Genomic DNA, 18,369 nt, shown 5'->3' with positions numbered 1-18,369 from the left:
ACATTCTATTGTAGTCCATTCTTTTTCTGTATCACCAGTGGTTTCTACAGTTCTGTTGGATTTTACCATTCATTTGATCTTGTTTATGTATCTTCCAAAAATTCCTAAATGTTTAGGGCTTACTGGTTTTCTTGGTTTGCTGTAAAACACTTCTGTATTTCTTCTATCATCAGAATGTGAGTTCAATAAGGGAGACAGGAATGTATGCATGAGTTCAGTCAGCTTCCTTGGACTAGAAGTTTACAGTTAAAACATCAGAACAGAACCTCAAAACACATATTAATGAAGATGATTTTATTGAGTTATAGGGCAGGGGCATAAGAATAAAACATTTGAGCAAAATTTAACCATTTACTCAAAACTAGAAACTTTAAATAGTAAAAAGTACATTTGTAGTAAGTTTCTAAATTTTTAACTACTGATTATTTAGAATCTTTATGACTGAAGCAAATATTTAGTTATGCAGTGAACCCCCAGATAGATAAAACAAATAATCAACTAAAGTTTGTTATGGTCTAAAACAAATGAAAGCTCCTACTTAGAAAAAAGTTGTTGCATATTAAGAAAACACAGCATATGTTAATATCCATTCCCTCCTCCCATATCATGTTAAAGAATCAGACACTTTCCTCTCACTTCTCCTAAGAAAACATGAAAATCCCATGTGTAAAAATTCTTAAAGTTTGACCTTCCCTAACACTATTTGATCATAAAGTTCTTTGGTCAGTGGAACATAAGATTTTTTCAAGTTATCCATGAAATAAAGTGGGTCAGAAATTTTCAATGGACTAAATCCTTCTTCCATCAATTGAAACTTCTGTAGTTTGAATGTCCCTGTTGTTTCCATCTTCTCCTACAAAGCAATTGTCAGGATTAGTGGAATCATTTAATATTATCTAAAAATCTATAAACAGAATATTCAATAATAAGATAGAGTGTAATATTTAATTATAACACTTTTATATTCAGTGACAATCTCTCTATTAACTACTAATAATTTAACATCAGAAATTTTAAAAAATGCCCTCTAGAACAGTGGAATTTTTAGCTTGATTTACCTCTGAACTTTATTTAATTAGAAGAATTATGAAAATTGTCAAAAACTAATTACAACCAACTATAGAAGCATCTAAAATACATAGGCTTATTTCTTTAATTCACTGTCAACACAACAACATGTACAGGAAATGCTAATAGACACCAAGAAGATAAAACCTATGAAAGAGAACATTCCATTCCATAAGGCCAAATACTATAAAAACCAGAAGGAGTAAAAGATGATCTAAATCCTGGGTTCTCAAACTGTGCACTGAGGTGCTCTGTGGTACTTCTGTGAAATTCCAGGGTCTCTAAGGTGTATTTTAAATTTTCCAGGTAAACCCAGTGATATCTGTTGGTCACTGCTTGCTAACTACTAGCTCAAGGTAGTTCATACTTCCAATATTAGTTTGTGACACATTCTTTTCAACGATGCCATATCTTTGTGAAACAGGGTTTTCAGTGGTTGCTGTGATAAAAGGCAAGTACAGCTCCAAATCAATGTGGGACAAGGAATTAGGCTCTCCCTGTGCAGTCCAATCTAATTCCAAGGTTTGAGGAGTTGTACAATGCCCAATTTACATCTCTCTGGTAGTTGTGGTTGCCTAAAAATAAGAGTATTTTTTAGCTTTCAATTTATATACACTATTTTTCCAAAGAGCAATTAATTTGTTAGACCTAAAAACTTAATGAATTTCTTTTGACCTAAATACTGAAAAAAAGAAAATTTAGGTATTTGGTGAATCCCAAATGCCAGGAAATACTGAGACTCTAGAGATGCCATGAATCTAGAAAGTTTAAGAAGCTCTCTGCTTTAAGGGATTTAAGAGATAAAGTGTATCTCTCTGTGACAACTTCAGGCATGGAGAAGTAACCGGCTTTAAGTCAGATGACACAGAGAGGTCTTTAAAAGGTTCTATGAGTCACCTAGCCATTTTTATTCATCCTTCTGGACTAATGCAAGACTCAAGTTCTCTCTGCACCTCCTTCCCTGATCTCATCCTTTCTATCCCACCCTCTTCCCAACACTGTCATCACAGAATTAGATCTGACTGTGTGGAAACACATACTCTTTTTCTCATTTTTAGAAAATTAAAAACTCCCTGTATGTATACAATTGATATTCTGCCTTAAACACAAACACACACACACACACACACACACACACACACACAGCTCTAGCAGCACCTGGGTAGCTCAGTTGGTTGAGCTTCAAACTCTTTATTTTTGTCTCAGGGTCCTGGCACCTGGCCCCATCAGCTCCACAATCAGCACAGAGTCTGCATGGGATGCTTCTCTCCCTCTGCCCTTCTTCCTACTCCACTTTCGTGCTCTCTCCTCACCTCTCTCTATACTATGTAAATAAATAAAATCTAAATAAACAAACAAAAAACCCCAGCTCTATAATATGCTGGGTGTATTTCTACAGGTAAGGTAATTTTTCTTTAGTAATAAAAACTATTAGGTAAAAAACAAACAAAAAAAACCTATTAGGTAATGGTTTAATAAGATCTCATCTAATTATAATATTTTAATTAACATTATTCTTATTTTAACTAATAAAGAATATCAAAATTTTTAACTGCTATAAATAACATTTTGTAGAGCATCTTTATATATAACATTTGTTTAGCTTTGATTACTTTTTAAGGATACATTTCTGGAAATGAAATTACTAAGTCAAAACATATGTAAATTCTAAGAGCCTAATTATATATATACCAACTTGTTTTCTAGTGAGGTTATAACAGTTTGTGTTTCCACAAGCAGAATGAAAGGATCAATTTAATTTCATCCCACCCATACTAAGTAATATCACATTAATTTTTTTGTTGTTGTTGTAAATTTAGGGTGCCTGGGTGGCTCAGGCAGTTAAGTCTCTCTCTCTTTTTTAATGTTATATTAGTCGCCATATAGTACATCATTAGTTTTTGATGTAGTGTTCCAAGATTCATTGTTTACGTATAACTCCCAGTGCTCCAAGTGTCTGACTCTTAATTTTGGCTCAGGTCATGATCTCAGTGTCCTTGGAGGGAGCCCCACACAGGGCTCTGGGCCCAGGGTGAGTCTTCCTGAGGATTCTCTCTCTCCCTTTGCCCTTTCTCTGCCCACCCCCAGAATAAATAAATCTTTTAGAAATTTTTTTTTTGTAAATTTAGTAGCAAAAATAATCATTTTTAAAATTTTTGCTGAATGGATTTTGGTAAGATTTTGATTTTGATAAGATAGTTGTTTTATTTACTTTGTCAGAAGTGACTTAAAGTTTTGTACTGCTTATATCAGATAATTTATTATAATTCATTTGTTAAATATTGTTACTGCCAACTAAGTATGATGCATTGTACTAACTATAGCAAATACTATAATAAATATAACAGTCACATTTCTATTTCTTTAGGTGTTAAATGATGCTAAAGCATTTTCTAAGTTTGTGTAAGACTGACTTAGATTTCTAGAATAGTTCTATGCCAAAATATTTCTTCTTCTTAATGAAAGTAATTTTAAGTTGCCCTAGGGGAAATGTGTTTAAGATATTATTTAAACTACCAACTGTCTACCCAATTAAAATATATTATTTCTAAGGTAGTATGGGGAAATTCAAGAGAGAACTGAATGTGATTATAAAAGGGAAACATGAGACATCCTGTGGTGTCAGAATTGTTCATATCTTGGCTGTAGTCATTGGTGAAGAAGCAATACAGGTGATAAGAGTGTATAGATCTTAATACACACACACACACACACACACACACACACACATAGGTAAACACAAAATTTAATAAGATGGGTAGATTGTATCAACATCAATGTCCAGGTTATAACAGTTTTGAAAAATAACACCCCTGGAGGAAATTGAGTAATCGCTACACTAAGGATCTTTCTCTGTGTTATTTCTTCCAATAGCATGACTACAACAATCTCAATAAAAATTTCAATCGAAAATGTATTAATTCTGCTTCATACTTCTGCTTACCTTTGGCATTTCAGAGGACCGCTATGAAAATAATCTGAGACAATGCGTACGAAAGCTCTTAAAAATTATGTAAATGAATATTTTAAAAATTATGTAAATGAAATATATATTTATGAGAGTTCAGATGATGCATCCCTTTGACCAAGCCATGACAGGGCCATGAAGATTGCTCAGCAAATGCTTGGAAGATGAATATGATGCTATCGATTGTTCCGCTAGGGATCTAAGAGTGATACGATGAATGTATCCAGAAAAGTTTTGTGATTGGATGTTAAGAGATAAGTACTAGCTTTGGGGACACAGTATTAAATACACGAATGGCTGAATAAATGAGTGAGCAAATTCACCCAGTGGCTGAGCAAACTCTTCTTTTTACTGTATTTTATTCTAGCAATCTAACAAGAAAGTGCCCACCTCTCAAAACAAATAAACTGAGAATTCCCTAAAAGTATACAGTCCCAGAGGAAGGCTGGACAGAACAAGGGTAAAAATTAAAAGCAGAATTGCTTAAAGCCAATTGCCTTTCCGTTCTGCACACATCCTCAGACACCTGGATGTCAGCCTGGTGGAACACAGTTCTAGGCATAGAGCACCAAGTGTCTTCACAAGGCTTGTGTACAATGGAGTTTGGGCTTGCACCATTGCTGAGGTCTTGAGTGAAGAGGAAGAAAGCAAGTCTATAATTAGGACAAAGACAAAGACATCCTAGCATTTCATCAAGTTCCCTTCTATAATTAGGCTTCAAATACGGCATAAATTAGCATCCCAATGCTTTTCATTATTCTTGAGGTTTTCTAATATAAATCAAATGCACATATTATCTAAAAGATAAAATATTATCTTATAAATAAACCATCTCCTGGATTCCTGGTCTTGTAGTTAAGTTGAATCTTTAGTTAAGTAATATTACCTGAATTCTTAAAATTCAAACAGTAAAGTTACCTGAATTCTTAAAAATCGTGGGCAGGCATAAGCTGGTAAGAATGTTACAACTTGTTCATAAACCTTCTCCAAGTCCAGAGACTTATTTGGTTTTAAAGTAATAGAAGCCATTCCTGCTTTTCCTTCATAATCTGAAAAAAAAAGTTTAAAATAGCATTAATTTTACAAGCACTAGGTGATTTTTAAAATGATTCTCTTAATCACATACTAATTATTGCAAATGGAGACATTAATCCTATCACAGCAGTAACAATGCAACAACAGTATAAATGAGTGGATCTCTCCCCGAGCATATGATCGATGTCCCAGAAATAAGTCAGGAAAGGAAAGGATACAGTCTATTCTTGACTGTCGACACTACACAAATGAAATAGATGGAATAGAAAACACCATAAATATCCCCCAGTTTGCATTCTACCACCATTAATATAAAATATTGGGAGGAAACACTTATTTAACGGTGAGTATATTCCAGACAAATATCCATGTTAAAGGTCAATACAAAAATTAAAATTAAATTAAAGGCAACATTGTTTTTAAATTTAAAAACCAGACTGGTATTGAATTCCACGATCACTTAGTGCTTATCATGCCACCTATGGGTTTTTCCAGGGAAACAGTATAGACAACACCCAAGGTCTATTAGAGTAAACATCCCCTTCCTCTGCTCCTCATTTAAACACTTCCATCCCATTGTCCTGGGCACCTATAAACATTAGTCGGACATTATTTACACTTTTCAAAACAAAACAAAACAGCAAAGGAGAACAGCTATCCTATCATTTCAGTTTGGTAACTTTGCTTTGTCATTTTCACCATCATGAGACAATCCTCATATGCACATTTACAAAGATAAATGAAGCCAAACAAGCTTTTAAATTATTTTTTATAAAGGTTCACCTGAAGGGGCACCTGGGTGGCTCAGTGGGTTAAGCGTCTGCCTTCGGCTCAGGTCATGATCCCGGGTCCTGGGATCGAGCTCCTCATAGGGCTCTCTGCTCAGCGGGGAGCCTGCTTCCCCGCCCCTCCCCTCGTTCCCCCACTCAGCCTGTCTCTCTGCCTACTTGTGATCTCTGTCAAATAAATAAAAATAAAATCTTTAAAAAAGTAAAAATAAAAAGGTTAATAACTAGGGCTCCTCAGTGGCTCAGCTGGTTCAGCAGCCGCTTTTACCTCAGGTCATGATCCTGGGCTCCCTGCTCAGTAGCAAGTCTGTTTCTAGCTCTCCCTCTCCCTCTGCCCTCCACCTACTCATGCATGCTCTCTGTCTCTCAAATAAATAAAATCTTCAAAAAAAAGGGATTCAACGTAACCATAAGTCAGTGTTACTAAACATTTAAACTACATGCGTTCCTATTTAGTGGCATGCATAAACTCTAGTCATAAAGGGAACGATAACAGACTATTGAAAAGCTGGAATTATTTTCAAGCAGTGAGTCATGGACCAGAATTTTCAAGCTTTACTTAAAAATACACACATCCATTAAAATTAAGTTGGTACTGGATGTGACCATTGGCATTTGTTAGCCTGGTCTAGGGCATTACTTGCCAAGACAAGACTAAGATATTTAATATACCAAAAAATGAAATGTCAAATTAGTAAGATCGTTACAAAAGTAAAGAAAAGCAACACATTCTATTTTGAGAATTCTTCCAAACCTGAAATATACTCGTACCTGGCACTGTCACCCCATAGACGTTTGTCTCCTGTATGAAATCCAACATTCCAATAACGTCAGCAACCTCTGTGGTGGCAACATTTTCTCCTTTCCACCTAAATGAAAACCAAGTTCCAATGAATGTACCTCTGTCTGAAGAAGTAGGTACCAGTTTTAGCTTCAATGCCTTGTGTTTGGTTCTGGGCAAGTTCCAAGTACCCAAACACAATGGCAGTTTTTGAAATGAAAGGCATTTCCAAGGAAGCACTTCACTGAGAAGTCAACAAAAGCAGAATCATTGTTTTAATTAAACTTACTGTATCTGTGTTTCATTGGCATAAGTCGATTACTATGTTTTTCTACAGTATGTCATAAAAACAAAGGAATGATAATTCCTCTTTATTTTGAATTGTAATTACAATTAAGTACACAACATTGCCTATCTCTAATGATAGAGTCAGAAAAAATGAAAGGAAAGTTCCAGTTGTCTCTCAGGGTAGCAACCTTTAATTTCTAGGGGTTAAACCCTTTGGATCCTTTAATACAAATGAATTATGGATTGAGTATATTCAAATAGAATGATTTTATACAAAGTGAGCCCGTAAGTTGGTAGGAGAAGGTAAGGAAGTATGATTCATTTATCCATTCAAACATATTTTTGAAGGTCTCTTGTATGTCCCTCATTATTCCATAGTCATTGAGTAGTAAAGCAAAATCATTGAATAAGCCTAAAATAATCTTAAGGAATTAAGAAGGAAAATGTAAGAAAGGAAAATTTTGCTGTTTCATTGTTTTTATCATTCAGTCAAAAATTAGACCAGACTTGACCAAACTGGTTTCTGTTTCAACTCTGCCATTTAAACATCACATCTGTCTACTTATTTTATATTCTTTAAAAAAGGAGCTCACTGATTTGGACCAAAATGATTCATTTAAATAATGATAAAAATTGACATCAACACTTAAATTAGGTTTTAATCTAGAAAGAGATGGCCACTGAATTTTTAAATGGGGAGACATTACAGAGGTGAAAGCGCTCTGTCTGCCCCAAAGGTACAGACCATGTGGTCTACAATCTTTCCACGGAGCCTTGCTTGGACATGGTTCACAATTACAGAAGAAGCAGTATGACCCATTCTATTTCGCACCTGAAAGTGTCGCCAATACGGTCCCAGAAATAAAAGAAATTGTCCTGATCTTGCACCATTAAGTCTCCTGTGTTAAAGTAAACATCTCCCTTCTTAAAAACATCACAAAGCAGTTTCTTCTCTGTGTGTTTCTTACTCCCGGCATAACCAAAGAAGGGATTCTTCTTATTCACTCGACAAATGAGCAGCCCAGGTTCTCCTGGGAGAGAAAGGCACTTTTCGGTGACTTGATTAAAATTATTATTACACATATCATGCATGTACTCAGATTATATCTGACCAATACAACCAGTGTTGATATTCTTCCCCTGAACTTGATTTTTATTATATTTGATATTTACCCTGGGTGCCTGCATCCTGCATCCAACACACCCTTTCACAGACTGCCAACACACCCTTTCACAGACTGCCAACACAAACCGCTTTGGAAAAACTAGCAAAAAGGAAAGCGAATGCAGGCAAAGGCACATTAAATTTATTTTACATCCTATCCTGGGTGGATAGACCAAAGGCTACCTTTTTTTCAAGTTCCATAGATTTTAACACTGATACTAATGAAACTATATAAATAACCATAATAATAATTTTAATAAGATTATGATAGTAGCAATATTTATCAGGCTTTTACAATGCAGCAAGCCCCATGAGTCTCTTGCAACGTCATCCTATTTATTCTTTACAGAAATCCTTTAAAAATGATAATTAAAATCCTTATTTCACAAGGAAGGAGCCATGGCTCAGAAGGGTCAAGTAAGTTACTGAAGTCCAACAATGTTGAAAGGAATGGACCTCGAACTCAAATTCAAGTCCTTGATTTTGCAACAAGGTTTCTGTTCAATACTATCTCAGATCTAGAAGGTAATAGAAGCTTAAGAAAACATTTTATTTTATAGGATAAAATATAGGATCCATATAGGATGTTATGTGGAAATCCTCAATGGGCAAGAGATGAGGCATGAAAGTTATTAGTATTCTTTATATGTAGACACATTAACTGAAACAAATTTTCAATCAGATTTACTCAAATTAATCAGGATTTTGCCCAGCAAGCTGCAAGATAAAAATCTACTTCTACAAGAAGTGTGGAAGACAAAGGGGAGCAGCAATCACTGTCCCAGAACATCCCAAGGCCATTGTTGACACGATTTGCCCCCCTGTAAACAGAGGCAACATCCACATGAGTACTCAGATGGGGTTAATTCCAGAACACTGTAAACCAATTATGTCATTTTAACATTATTCAATGTTCATTGCTCCCACTCCTGCTGGACATCCTGGCTTCCACAGGCACATATGCCATTGGCCAAGCCAGACTTGGTTGGCTACTGTCTAGTTGGCTACTGCAGAGGCCCCTCATTGTCATTATCATCATGGACACCTTCATCATCATCGTCATCACCACTGTTACACTTCCTGAGTGCTTTCTGGGGACCAGTCACTATTCTGAGCACCGTATTTATCTGATTCTCATCACAAACCTGTAACACAGGCCCTCATATCATCTTCATTTTACAGTAAAGAAACCAAGAAAGATATAGTAATTTGCCCAATGTCATACAGTTACTAAATGTGGGAGATGGGCTTTGTTGTTGTTGTTTTAAAGCCTCAGGCTCCATGCTGAGATCAAGACTCAGAGGCTTAACTGACTGAGGCACCCGGGTGCCCCTGAGATGGGTTTTTATAAACCAAGTTCATCTGACTCCAAAGCCTGTCCTCCAACACATATTCCTTCAGTTACATTCCCTCTATTGCAGAAATTTCCAAGCCTCTCATCTTTCCCTTAAAATTTATATTCTTTGTTTTTCTTCTTTAAGACACAGGTTGACAGTTTCTTCCCTGACAAATTAATTATTGCAAATGCTTAAAAAGAGCATAGTATTCTTCATCTATCTATTCCAGGCAAATGTATGCAAGATACAGTATCATTAATGGAAAAAATATTGAGTAATTTATAATAAGAATCACAGAACACTAAAGCAAATGTTTGGGGACAATCTGTTTTTTTTTTTTTTTAAAGATTTACAGATTTATTTATTTATTTTAGAGAGAGAGAGAAAGAGTGCAAGCACAAGTCAGGGGAGGAGTAGATGATGAGGGTGAGTGCGAATCCTCAAGCAGACTCCCACTAAGTGAAGAGCCCAAACAGGGCTCAATCCCAGGATCCTGAGATCATGACCTAAGCCAAAATCCAGTCGGCCGCTTAACCAACTGAGCCACGCAGGTGCCCAGGGACAATCTGCTTTTTTAAGAAACCCTGAGTTTGTACAAGCAGTTCTGAGACTCAAGTTCCGATGTTGATACTGTCCTAAATCCAATAAATAAAACACACCAGGAGTGCATGGCTGGCTTAGTCAGTAGAGCATGAAACTCTTGATCTTGGGGTTGTGAGTTTGAGCACCATGTTGGGTGCATAGATTCCTTAAAAAAAAAAAAAAAAAAATCTTAAATAAACAAAACAAAATAAAATGCACTAGAAAGGTGTGAATAAACAAAGTTCTTTACAATCTTTCTAGAATTGGCTTTTCTCTTGGACACAGCTTACAGACCTGAATTAGGGGAAGATATTTGATAAATGCTCTTAGGTTTGAAATTTAGAGGACAGGCCGATTTGTTTTTTTAATAGCAAGGCTTATATTCTTTCCAAGCTTCCAGCTACCAAAACACACAAATCAAGCCAGGTTTGCAACCTTTATCTCCACATTTGAAGTTAAGATTTAAACGAATTCATCTTTGAAATGTAGCCTAAGCATATTCTGAAAAAAGTAAAAAGTAATTTTGGCCTGATTTATCCAGCCTGAATCTCTAAACAAGTCCAAGTGCACATATCGACATTGAAATCTCTAGACTGATCCTATGCAGCAGCAAGTGAATTGTCTGACAAAAAACTATCAGAAACTAGACCTTGGTGGAGGAGGGGAGTGAGATGGAGAAAAGCAGCAGGTAGGTAGCAAACCCATGCCAGACTCTCTGTAGGACTCTGCATACATCACCTCATTTAATGGTCAACAAGAACCTCACAAAATAAATATTGTCGACTCTACATATAAAAAAAATGAGTCTCAGCTCGAGTGGCCTGCCCAAAGTTGTACATTTTCTAAGGATGAGAGCCCAGATATAAATGTAAGCCTGCCTGACTTTCCACTATACCTAGAGTGGTAACTAAGGCATTCTTTTTTACATTTTATCTTGGTGATAGAGGACATTAGCACTACTGTTACAACTAGAAGAGTGGATCAGGAAAAAAGGATCCCAGTAATAATCCATTTTAGATTTTAGTAACTGACCATCTGAGTGACCCAACTGGGATCCCTAATACCTAATAATGAAACTATTCTACCTGCATTGAAATTCCAAATAAATCTCATCACGTACCGGTAACAGCTATTCTTTCTTCTCTAAATTCAGTAGTAATTAAACAGAAATTCAGAAACTTTTGCCTGAAAAGACATGGTTAAACGCAAGAATCTTACCTTTCTTCACATGAGTACACCAGCCCTGTTCATTTCTAATGGGTTCATCTTTCTGAAAATCATACTTTAGCAAGTCATAACTGAAAAGAAGCTGCAAAAATAAAATTCAACAAACAACAAAAACAATAACGAAATATTTATTTGTGCAGTGACATCTACTGGTGGCAGAGTTTATGTTCAGGCAACTGAAATAAAGAATTAGAATGCAGATTTATGAAAAAAAGTAAACTTTCCTGATAAAAATTAAATACATATTTGAAAATCAAAACTGAAGGCATTAGTAAAGAGCACTTATATGATGGCATTTACTTACATTTCATTTTATGTTGCACATTACCTTAGCAAAACATTAATTTTATTCTTGAAGGAGCAGTACCAAACATCTCGGTGCTCAGTCACATACTCTACTAACTCTAGCTAAAAGGAACACTTCCTGCTTTCTTCTTTTTGTAGTCATTCAAAAATATCCCTTTCAGGGGCACCTGGGCGGCTAAACTGGTTAAGCATCTGAATTTTGGTTTCAGCTCAGGTCATGATATCTCAGGGTCTTGAGATCCAGCCCCACATGCTCAGGATTCTCTCTCTCCTCTCCCTCTGTCCCTCTGTTCATGCTCTCTCTTTCCCAAATAAATAAATAAATAAAATTTTTTAAAATCCCCTGAAAGTTTTGATAAAACCAAAGTTTCAACTATACGAAGACAAGAATTTCGTTGTCTGTTTTTAATTTACAATCCCTTAAAAAAGGGATCAGATGCTTAATTGACTTTGAACTTTTCCCCAGGCCTTTCACCTTTACATACCTAAACTAACACTCAGTACTTCTGTGCTGTGAGAGAGCAAATTTGTTAGAACATGCTCATCAAGTTAGGAAACAAGCTAGTTGGACATCTCTCCTTGTCCCCAAGTATTTCCAGCTACCCTGCACCTGTCATGTCCACCCATCCACTAAGAGGTGATTCTGGGGGTTCAACCCCACCCCTACCTTTTATACATAAGAAAACTGAGGTTTTGCCAATCAATTAAACAAGCTATCTTATTAAGGTGAACTAGAAAACAGTCATCTAAAAATACAGAAAAAATAATAAGGAAGAACACATAGAAGAGAGAAAGACAAAGAGGAGGAGGAACAAAGTGAATAAATATAGAGCAAATAAGTGGGAAAAGATGAATAAAATTAATGGGATGCCTGGGTAGCTCAGTCGTTGGGTATCTGCCTTCAGCTCGGGTCATGATCCCGGGGTCCTGGGATCAAGTCCTAAGTCAGGCTCCCTGCTCCGTGGGAAGAGGCCTGCTTCTCCCTCTCCCACTCCCCCTGCTTGTGTTCCCTCTCTTGCTGTGTCTCTCTCTGTAAAATAAATAAATGAAATCTTAAAAAAAAACTTTTAATAGACTATATAAAGGAATGCATTTGACAAGCATCATTACAAGTGTGTTTAAATTGATAGGGAGAAAGGTAGGAAACTGAGTAATAAAATAATCTATAAAAATGATACCACATCATTTTAAGTAATGCAATTAATTTAATTCCCTTGAATTTAACCAAAGAAAATGGAACCGAAGTTAAATTATGTGTTTCTTTAGCAAGAGAGAAATCAGTCCCTGCAGCATCAAGAATTTAACCTTAACCCCAGTTTAACCAGGGGTCTGGCTTTCACTCTCAGCTTCTGGGAGATTCTCTCTATGCCTTGCAATGTTATGGTCAACAGGACTCTATGTGTTAGCCTAAGGGCTTTTGGCATCCACATAGTGACAGTATGATTCAGATTGAGTGTCTCTGAGCCACATGAATAACATGATGTTGGGTGGGGACTTTGGGTCTCCCAGCTTGACCTTCTGAGGGATTTGGGAAAGAGGTCAGCCTCACAAGCAACCAAATAGATTTAAATGATGGAGCCGCAAAGAAGACTGCAGACACCAAGGCTGGTGAGCGTCCCTAGCTGGCAATACTCTGTGTACATGGTCACATGTCAGTTCCAGGAGAGTAATGCCATCCTGACTCCATATGAAAGGACCCCTAAAAGCCTTGCATTTGGTGCCCTTTTGATTCTGCCCTATTGCTTCTCCCTCCATCTGATTTTAATCCATATCCTAATAATAATAAGTGTAACAGCTTTTGGTAAATAATAATTAATAATTAATAATCCTAATAATAATAATAATAATAATTACAAGTATAACAGCTTTTGGTAAATTTTGAGTCCTCAGCAAATCATCAAACCCCAAGTGGGTTGTTGGGACTTCAAAACTGGCAAGTGCTGTGAGAAGTGATGGTGGTCTCATGGAGATTATTGCCTAACTGCACTGCTGGTTAAATATCCTGGTCCATAAAAATTGCCTACTTTTAAGATAATAAATAAGTTTACAGAAATTTGAAGGCATCTTTTTATTAAATCCTTTTATTTATGTACTTACATAAATATGGGAAGATGAGAAAATTAGTACCTGTATTTCCTCCTCTCCTCCCACCCAATTCCCATCGTAGTTAGTGCTGTATTTTTATATTTTCAGGATTGATACTGCCATCCCATCTATAAACATAATTTGGAGCTCTTCAATCTTCTGTATTTAAATGGATTCAATCAAACCTTTTAACTGAAGGTGATTTCTTCATTTCTAAAATCTGCTTTCTCTTCAGGTTGACTGGATATTTCCACTGAGTGAATTTTATTAAGATGTATGATATTTTTATACATATAGGGGTATTGTATTCTCTGAATTCTTAAAATTTTGAGAACATCTCTTTGTTGCCTTTTTACTCAAAGAACAACTCAGTCAGAAGTAAAATTCTTAGGTGAATACCTTCCTTACTTTTTTATTTTTCCTGGCTTTGAGTGTTTAGTTCTTGTTTTAAGAGATGCCTGAGATGATTCCCATCTTCACCCTACACTTTGTACAACCTTTGTTTTCTCCTTATGGTTCTTTATGTTCAGTAATTTTACCAGTATATATTTTTCTGATGGTCATTCTGTACTTTTTTTCCCCCTAGAACATAGTGTGCTCTTTTGCTAAAGATTGAAGTCTTTAAGGAAGTTTTCCTCTATTAGGTTTCAAATAAATTTTTTTCTTTTTGATCTTTTTTTTTCTTGCAGCAACACCAATTAGTGGATGTCAGATGATTGTATATGTTTTCTAAATCAATCTTTCTCATTTATTTTATATTCTTATTTGCTTATTCTTTTTATTGTGTTTGTGTGACTCCTTAATCCCAACCATCTTGCTCCCTCACAATGTTTAGAGCCTGTAATGTGGTGTTCATCTCTGCAATACTTTCATTCTTAGACCCTTTTATTTTTCTCCTTTGAACTGAGTGTGTCTACTTTTCAACTCCTTTTGTTAATTTATATTTCCCTTATACTTTCGTAGCTTTTGAGCTCTTATTTCTTTTTAAAAGATTTTATTTACTTATTTGTCAGGGAAAGAGAGAGAGAGGAGAGAGAGGGAGAGCACAAGCAGAGGGAGCAGCAGGCAGAGGGAGAAGCAGGCACTCCCTGAGCAGGGAGCCTGATGTGGGACTCGATCCCAGGACCCTGAGAGTATGACCTGAGCTGGAGGCAGAGGCTTAAGGGACTGATCCAACCAGGTGTCCCACTGAACTTTTATTTTATTTATTTATTTTTAAACACTTTATTTACTTAATTGACAGAGAGGGAACACAAGCAGGGGGAGCAGCAGAGGGAGAGGGAGAAGCAGGCTCCCACTGAGCAAGGAGCTTAAAGAGGGGCTTTGGGCTCCATCCTAGGACCCTAGGATCAAGACCTGAGCCCAAGGCAGACGCTTAATGACTGAGCCACCCAGGCGCCCCTGAGCTTTTATTTTTAAAGAGAATATTATTATAATTTTTTAATCTATGGGAAATTGTTTTACTAAATATTCTCTGGTCATTTTATAGGGCTTATCATTTTGCTGTGTATTCGTAATTTTTTGTCAGCTACCTTTTATTAAGACTTCTTTTTTTTTCTTTTGTTTTTTCAAGTTTTATTTCTTCTAGGGATTTCATGTTTGTTCTCTCCCAATTATATCATCCCTGGGTGTAGAAAAGGAGAAGCCAGTCTATAACTGTGACTTGGGTTTGTCTCTCAAACGCAGTCACAAAATTTTTTAGTGTTTGCTCTGGGGGCTTATATGGCACACATTCCCTTTGCCTGCATAAATTTATTTTTTTTTATTTTTTTTTAAAAGATTTTATTTATTTATTTGACAGGCAGAGATCACAAGTAGGCAGAGAGGCAGGCAGATAGAGAGAAAGGTGGAAGCAGGCTTGCTGCTGAGCAGAGAGCCCGATGCGGGGCTCGATCCCAGGACCCTGAGATCACGACCCGAGCCAAAGGCAGAGGCTTTAACCCACTGAGCCACCCAGGTGCCCCGCCTGCATACATTTAAATGGTAAGTACGGCACACAGGAAAGACATTTGGGATGCAGGAACTTTGTGTTGATGCCTCCTCATCTTTTCCCTTTTTTATTAACAGCCTATCTCTGTTTAGATGCTGATTTGTCTGTGAAACGGTAAGTGGAAGCTTCCATTAGGTTTAAGTTTTTGAGAGATGGACTTATCAGATCTCTCTACATGATTATGAAAGTTATTGGTCCAAATTTTTCTGGTGACTTGGTATGTAACAAAACAGTAATATATGCATACTACAATAATAATGAGAAAAGATATAACTGAATTCATATGGATACCAGGTATAATTTTTTTCATTTCCAAACTGAAAAAAAATAAAATAAGTTGAAAATCAGAAGTTTTCCAAATAAATTGGGGACAATGACTTCTTGCTTTATTGACAGTATTACAGTCAGGGAATTTAAGATGTTATAAAATTATAATGAGGTCAAGTCAGTAATGTAAAATACAAATCTTTACGTACTCTTGTTGGATGACTACTACTAGGGAATGACTCAGCTTCACTAAGGAGCTTTAATGCGAATATGAAATTCTTAGTGGAACCAGTGCAATGAGTTGAGAAAATTAACTGTAAGGACTGAAAAACTCAATAAATATCAGCACTTACTTTCCCAAAATTACTTTTCAGAATGCAGCAGCATTTCTGAGAGGTCAATAAGACCCTCAAAATCCCAAAGAGTATATCATAAAAGTAGTTTGTGCCTTCTCTAGGTTCCAAACAGGAGATAAATTTATATCAGCTTTGAACCTATTTCTTTACTTTCTAAAAATTATATGTCTCTCTCTTCTGATACTTCTCACTAAATGTTTATTTTGTGTTTCTTTAATTTTTGTTTTTGATTAGTTCCTTATTTTTATTTTTATTTTTTTTAGTTTATTTCAGTTGCTTTTTAATTAACCCCCAGAAATGGATATTTAGCTCACAAATTTTCAACCACTCTTATGTAGGTCCAATGTTTTGAAATATAACATTTTAATTTTGATTCAGCTCCCATTATTTTTTTTTAGATTTATTTTTATTTATTCACTTGAGACAGAGAGATAGCACAGACAAGAGCCTGAGCAGTGGGAGGAACAGAAGGGGAGAGAGAGGGACAAGCATCAGTAGACTTTCTGCTAAACGTGGAGCATAAGCATGGGATCCATCCCACAACCTGAGATCATGACCGAAGCCAAAATCAAGAATCAACTGATTGTACCACCCAGGCGCCCCATCTCAAATTATTTTTCAATTTCAATAATGATTTTGTGTCCACTCATAGAAACTTACAGATATTCTATAACCCAATATATAGATGACCTACCTGTCATTTAAAAAATTTATTTCTACCTTAATTAAACTGCTGTCAGAGAACATAAGCCACATTTAATCCTCTGAAGTTTGCTGAAATTCCCTAAGTGACCCAGTAATCTTTGTGAATGTTTCATAAGTGCTTGAAAAGAAAGGATACTCTGTAGTTTTTAGATGCAGTATCCTATAAATGTCTGTTAGTTCAAGTAACTTGTTACTGGATATTCTATAACATTGAAGGGTTTTTTTTGTTTGTTCTAACAAATACTGAAAGAGCTATAATACAATATCCTACTATGATTCTGGAGTTGTTTATTTCCACTTGAGTTTATAAACATTGGGCTATATAAATTTAGAAACTATTTTCTTTTCTTTTTTTTTTTTAAAGATTTTATTTATTTATTTGACAGAGAGAAATCACAAGTAGGCAGAGAGGCAGGCAGAGAGAGAGGAGGAAGCAGGCTCCCTGCTGAGCAGAAAGCCTGATGTGGGGCTCGAACCCAGGACCTGGGATCATGACCTGAGCCGAAGGCAGCGGCTTAACCCACTGAGCCACCCAGGAGCCCCTAGAAACTATTTTCTTTAATTTCACTTTTATTCTTTAAAAAATTTGTTCAGTGTAAGCTTTATGTTGACAATTACTTTCTTCAAAGCAGTTCAAGACATTGTTCTTTTGGCTTCCATGGTTGCTACTGAGAAATCAGCTGGAAACCTTTTACTCCTAGGTAAGTGATTTTTTTGGGTGGCTTTTAAGATTTTAGTGGTATCTTGGTTTATCAGAAACCTATACATAATTTTTTAAAAAGATTTTATTTATTTATTTATTTATTTGACAGAGAGAGCAATCACAAGCAGGCAGAGAGGCAGGCAGAGAGAGAGGGGAAGCAGACTCCCTGCTGAGTGGAGAGCCCGATGCAGGGCTTGATCCCAGGACCCTGAGATCATGACCTGAAGGCAGAGGCTTAACCCACTGAGCCACCCGGGAGCCTCAGAAACCTATACATAATTTTTGAGTGATATAAAAATGAAGTGTAGGGGCGCCTGGGTGGCTCAGTGGGTTAAGCCGCTGCCTTCGGCTCAGGTCATGATCTCAGGGTCCTGGGATCGAGTCCCACATCGGGCTCTCTGCTCAGCAAGAAGCCTGCTTCCCTCTCTCTCTCTCTCTCTGCCTGCCTCTCCGTCTACTTGTGATCTCTGTCAAATAAATAAATAAAATCTTAAAAAAAAAAATGAAGTGTAAGCAGAAACACTGGATTGAAAAGACTCAGGAAAAATGGAAAGAGTCAAATTGACATGTATCAGAAACTTTGCTTGTTATTTATATATTATCTTATTAACTTTGAAGACAGAACAAAAAACACTTGGGTATCATTATCCCCACATTATACAGGAAAACCGGGGAGACAGTTGAGGTTTTTATAACCTATGGTTCACCTAGAAGCTAT

At 36.3% G+C, this 18,369-nt stretch overlaps 1 protein-coding gene across 1 annotated transcript in view; it reads right to left on the bottom strand.

Moving 5' to 3' along the window:
- Nucleotides 1–285: 285 nt before the first annotated feature.
- Nucleotides 286–18,369, bottom strand: part of SLC27A6 (solute carrier family 27 member 6) — a 68,580-nt gene continuing 50,496 nt past the window's right edge. Inside the window, exons 6-10 of the mRNA XM_047731616.1 lie at nt 11,231–11,321; nt 7,761–7,959; nt 6,631–6,728; nt 4,955–5,085; nt 286–853 (exon numbers count right to left, since the gene is read on the bottom strand). Of these exons, the coding sequence (XP_047587572.1) occupies nt 677–853; nt 4,955–5,085; nt 6,631–6,728; nt 7,761–7,959; nt 11,231–11,321 (696 nt within the window). The 3' untranslated portion in view covers nt 286–676. The remainder of the gene's footprint in view (nt 854–4,954; nt 5,086–6,630; nt 6,729–7,760; nt 7,960–11,230; nt 11,322–18,369) is intronic.

The sequence above is a fragment of the Lutra lutra genome, chromosome 5 (genome assembly GCF_902655055.1).
Source record: "Lutra lutra chromosome 5, mLutLut1.2, whole genome shotgun sequence".
In the NCBI taxonomy this organism is placed as follows: domain Eukaryota; kingdom Metazoa; phylum Chordata; class Mammalia; order Carnivora; family Mustelidae; genus Lutra; species Lutra lutra.
This window is presented reverse-complemented; position numbering and strand designations above follow the sequence as displayed.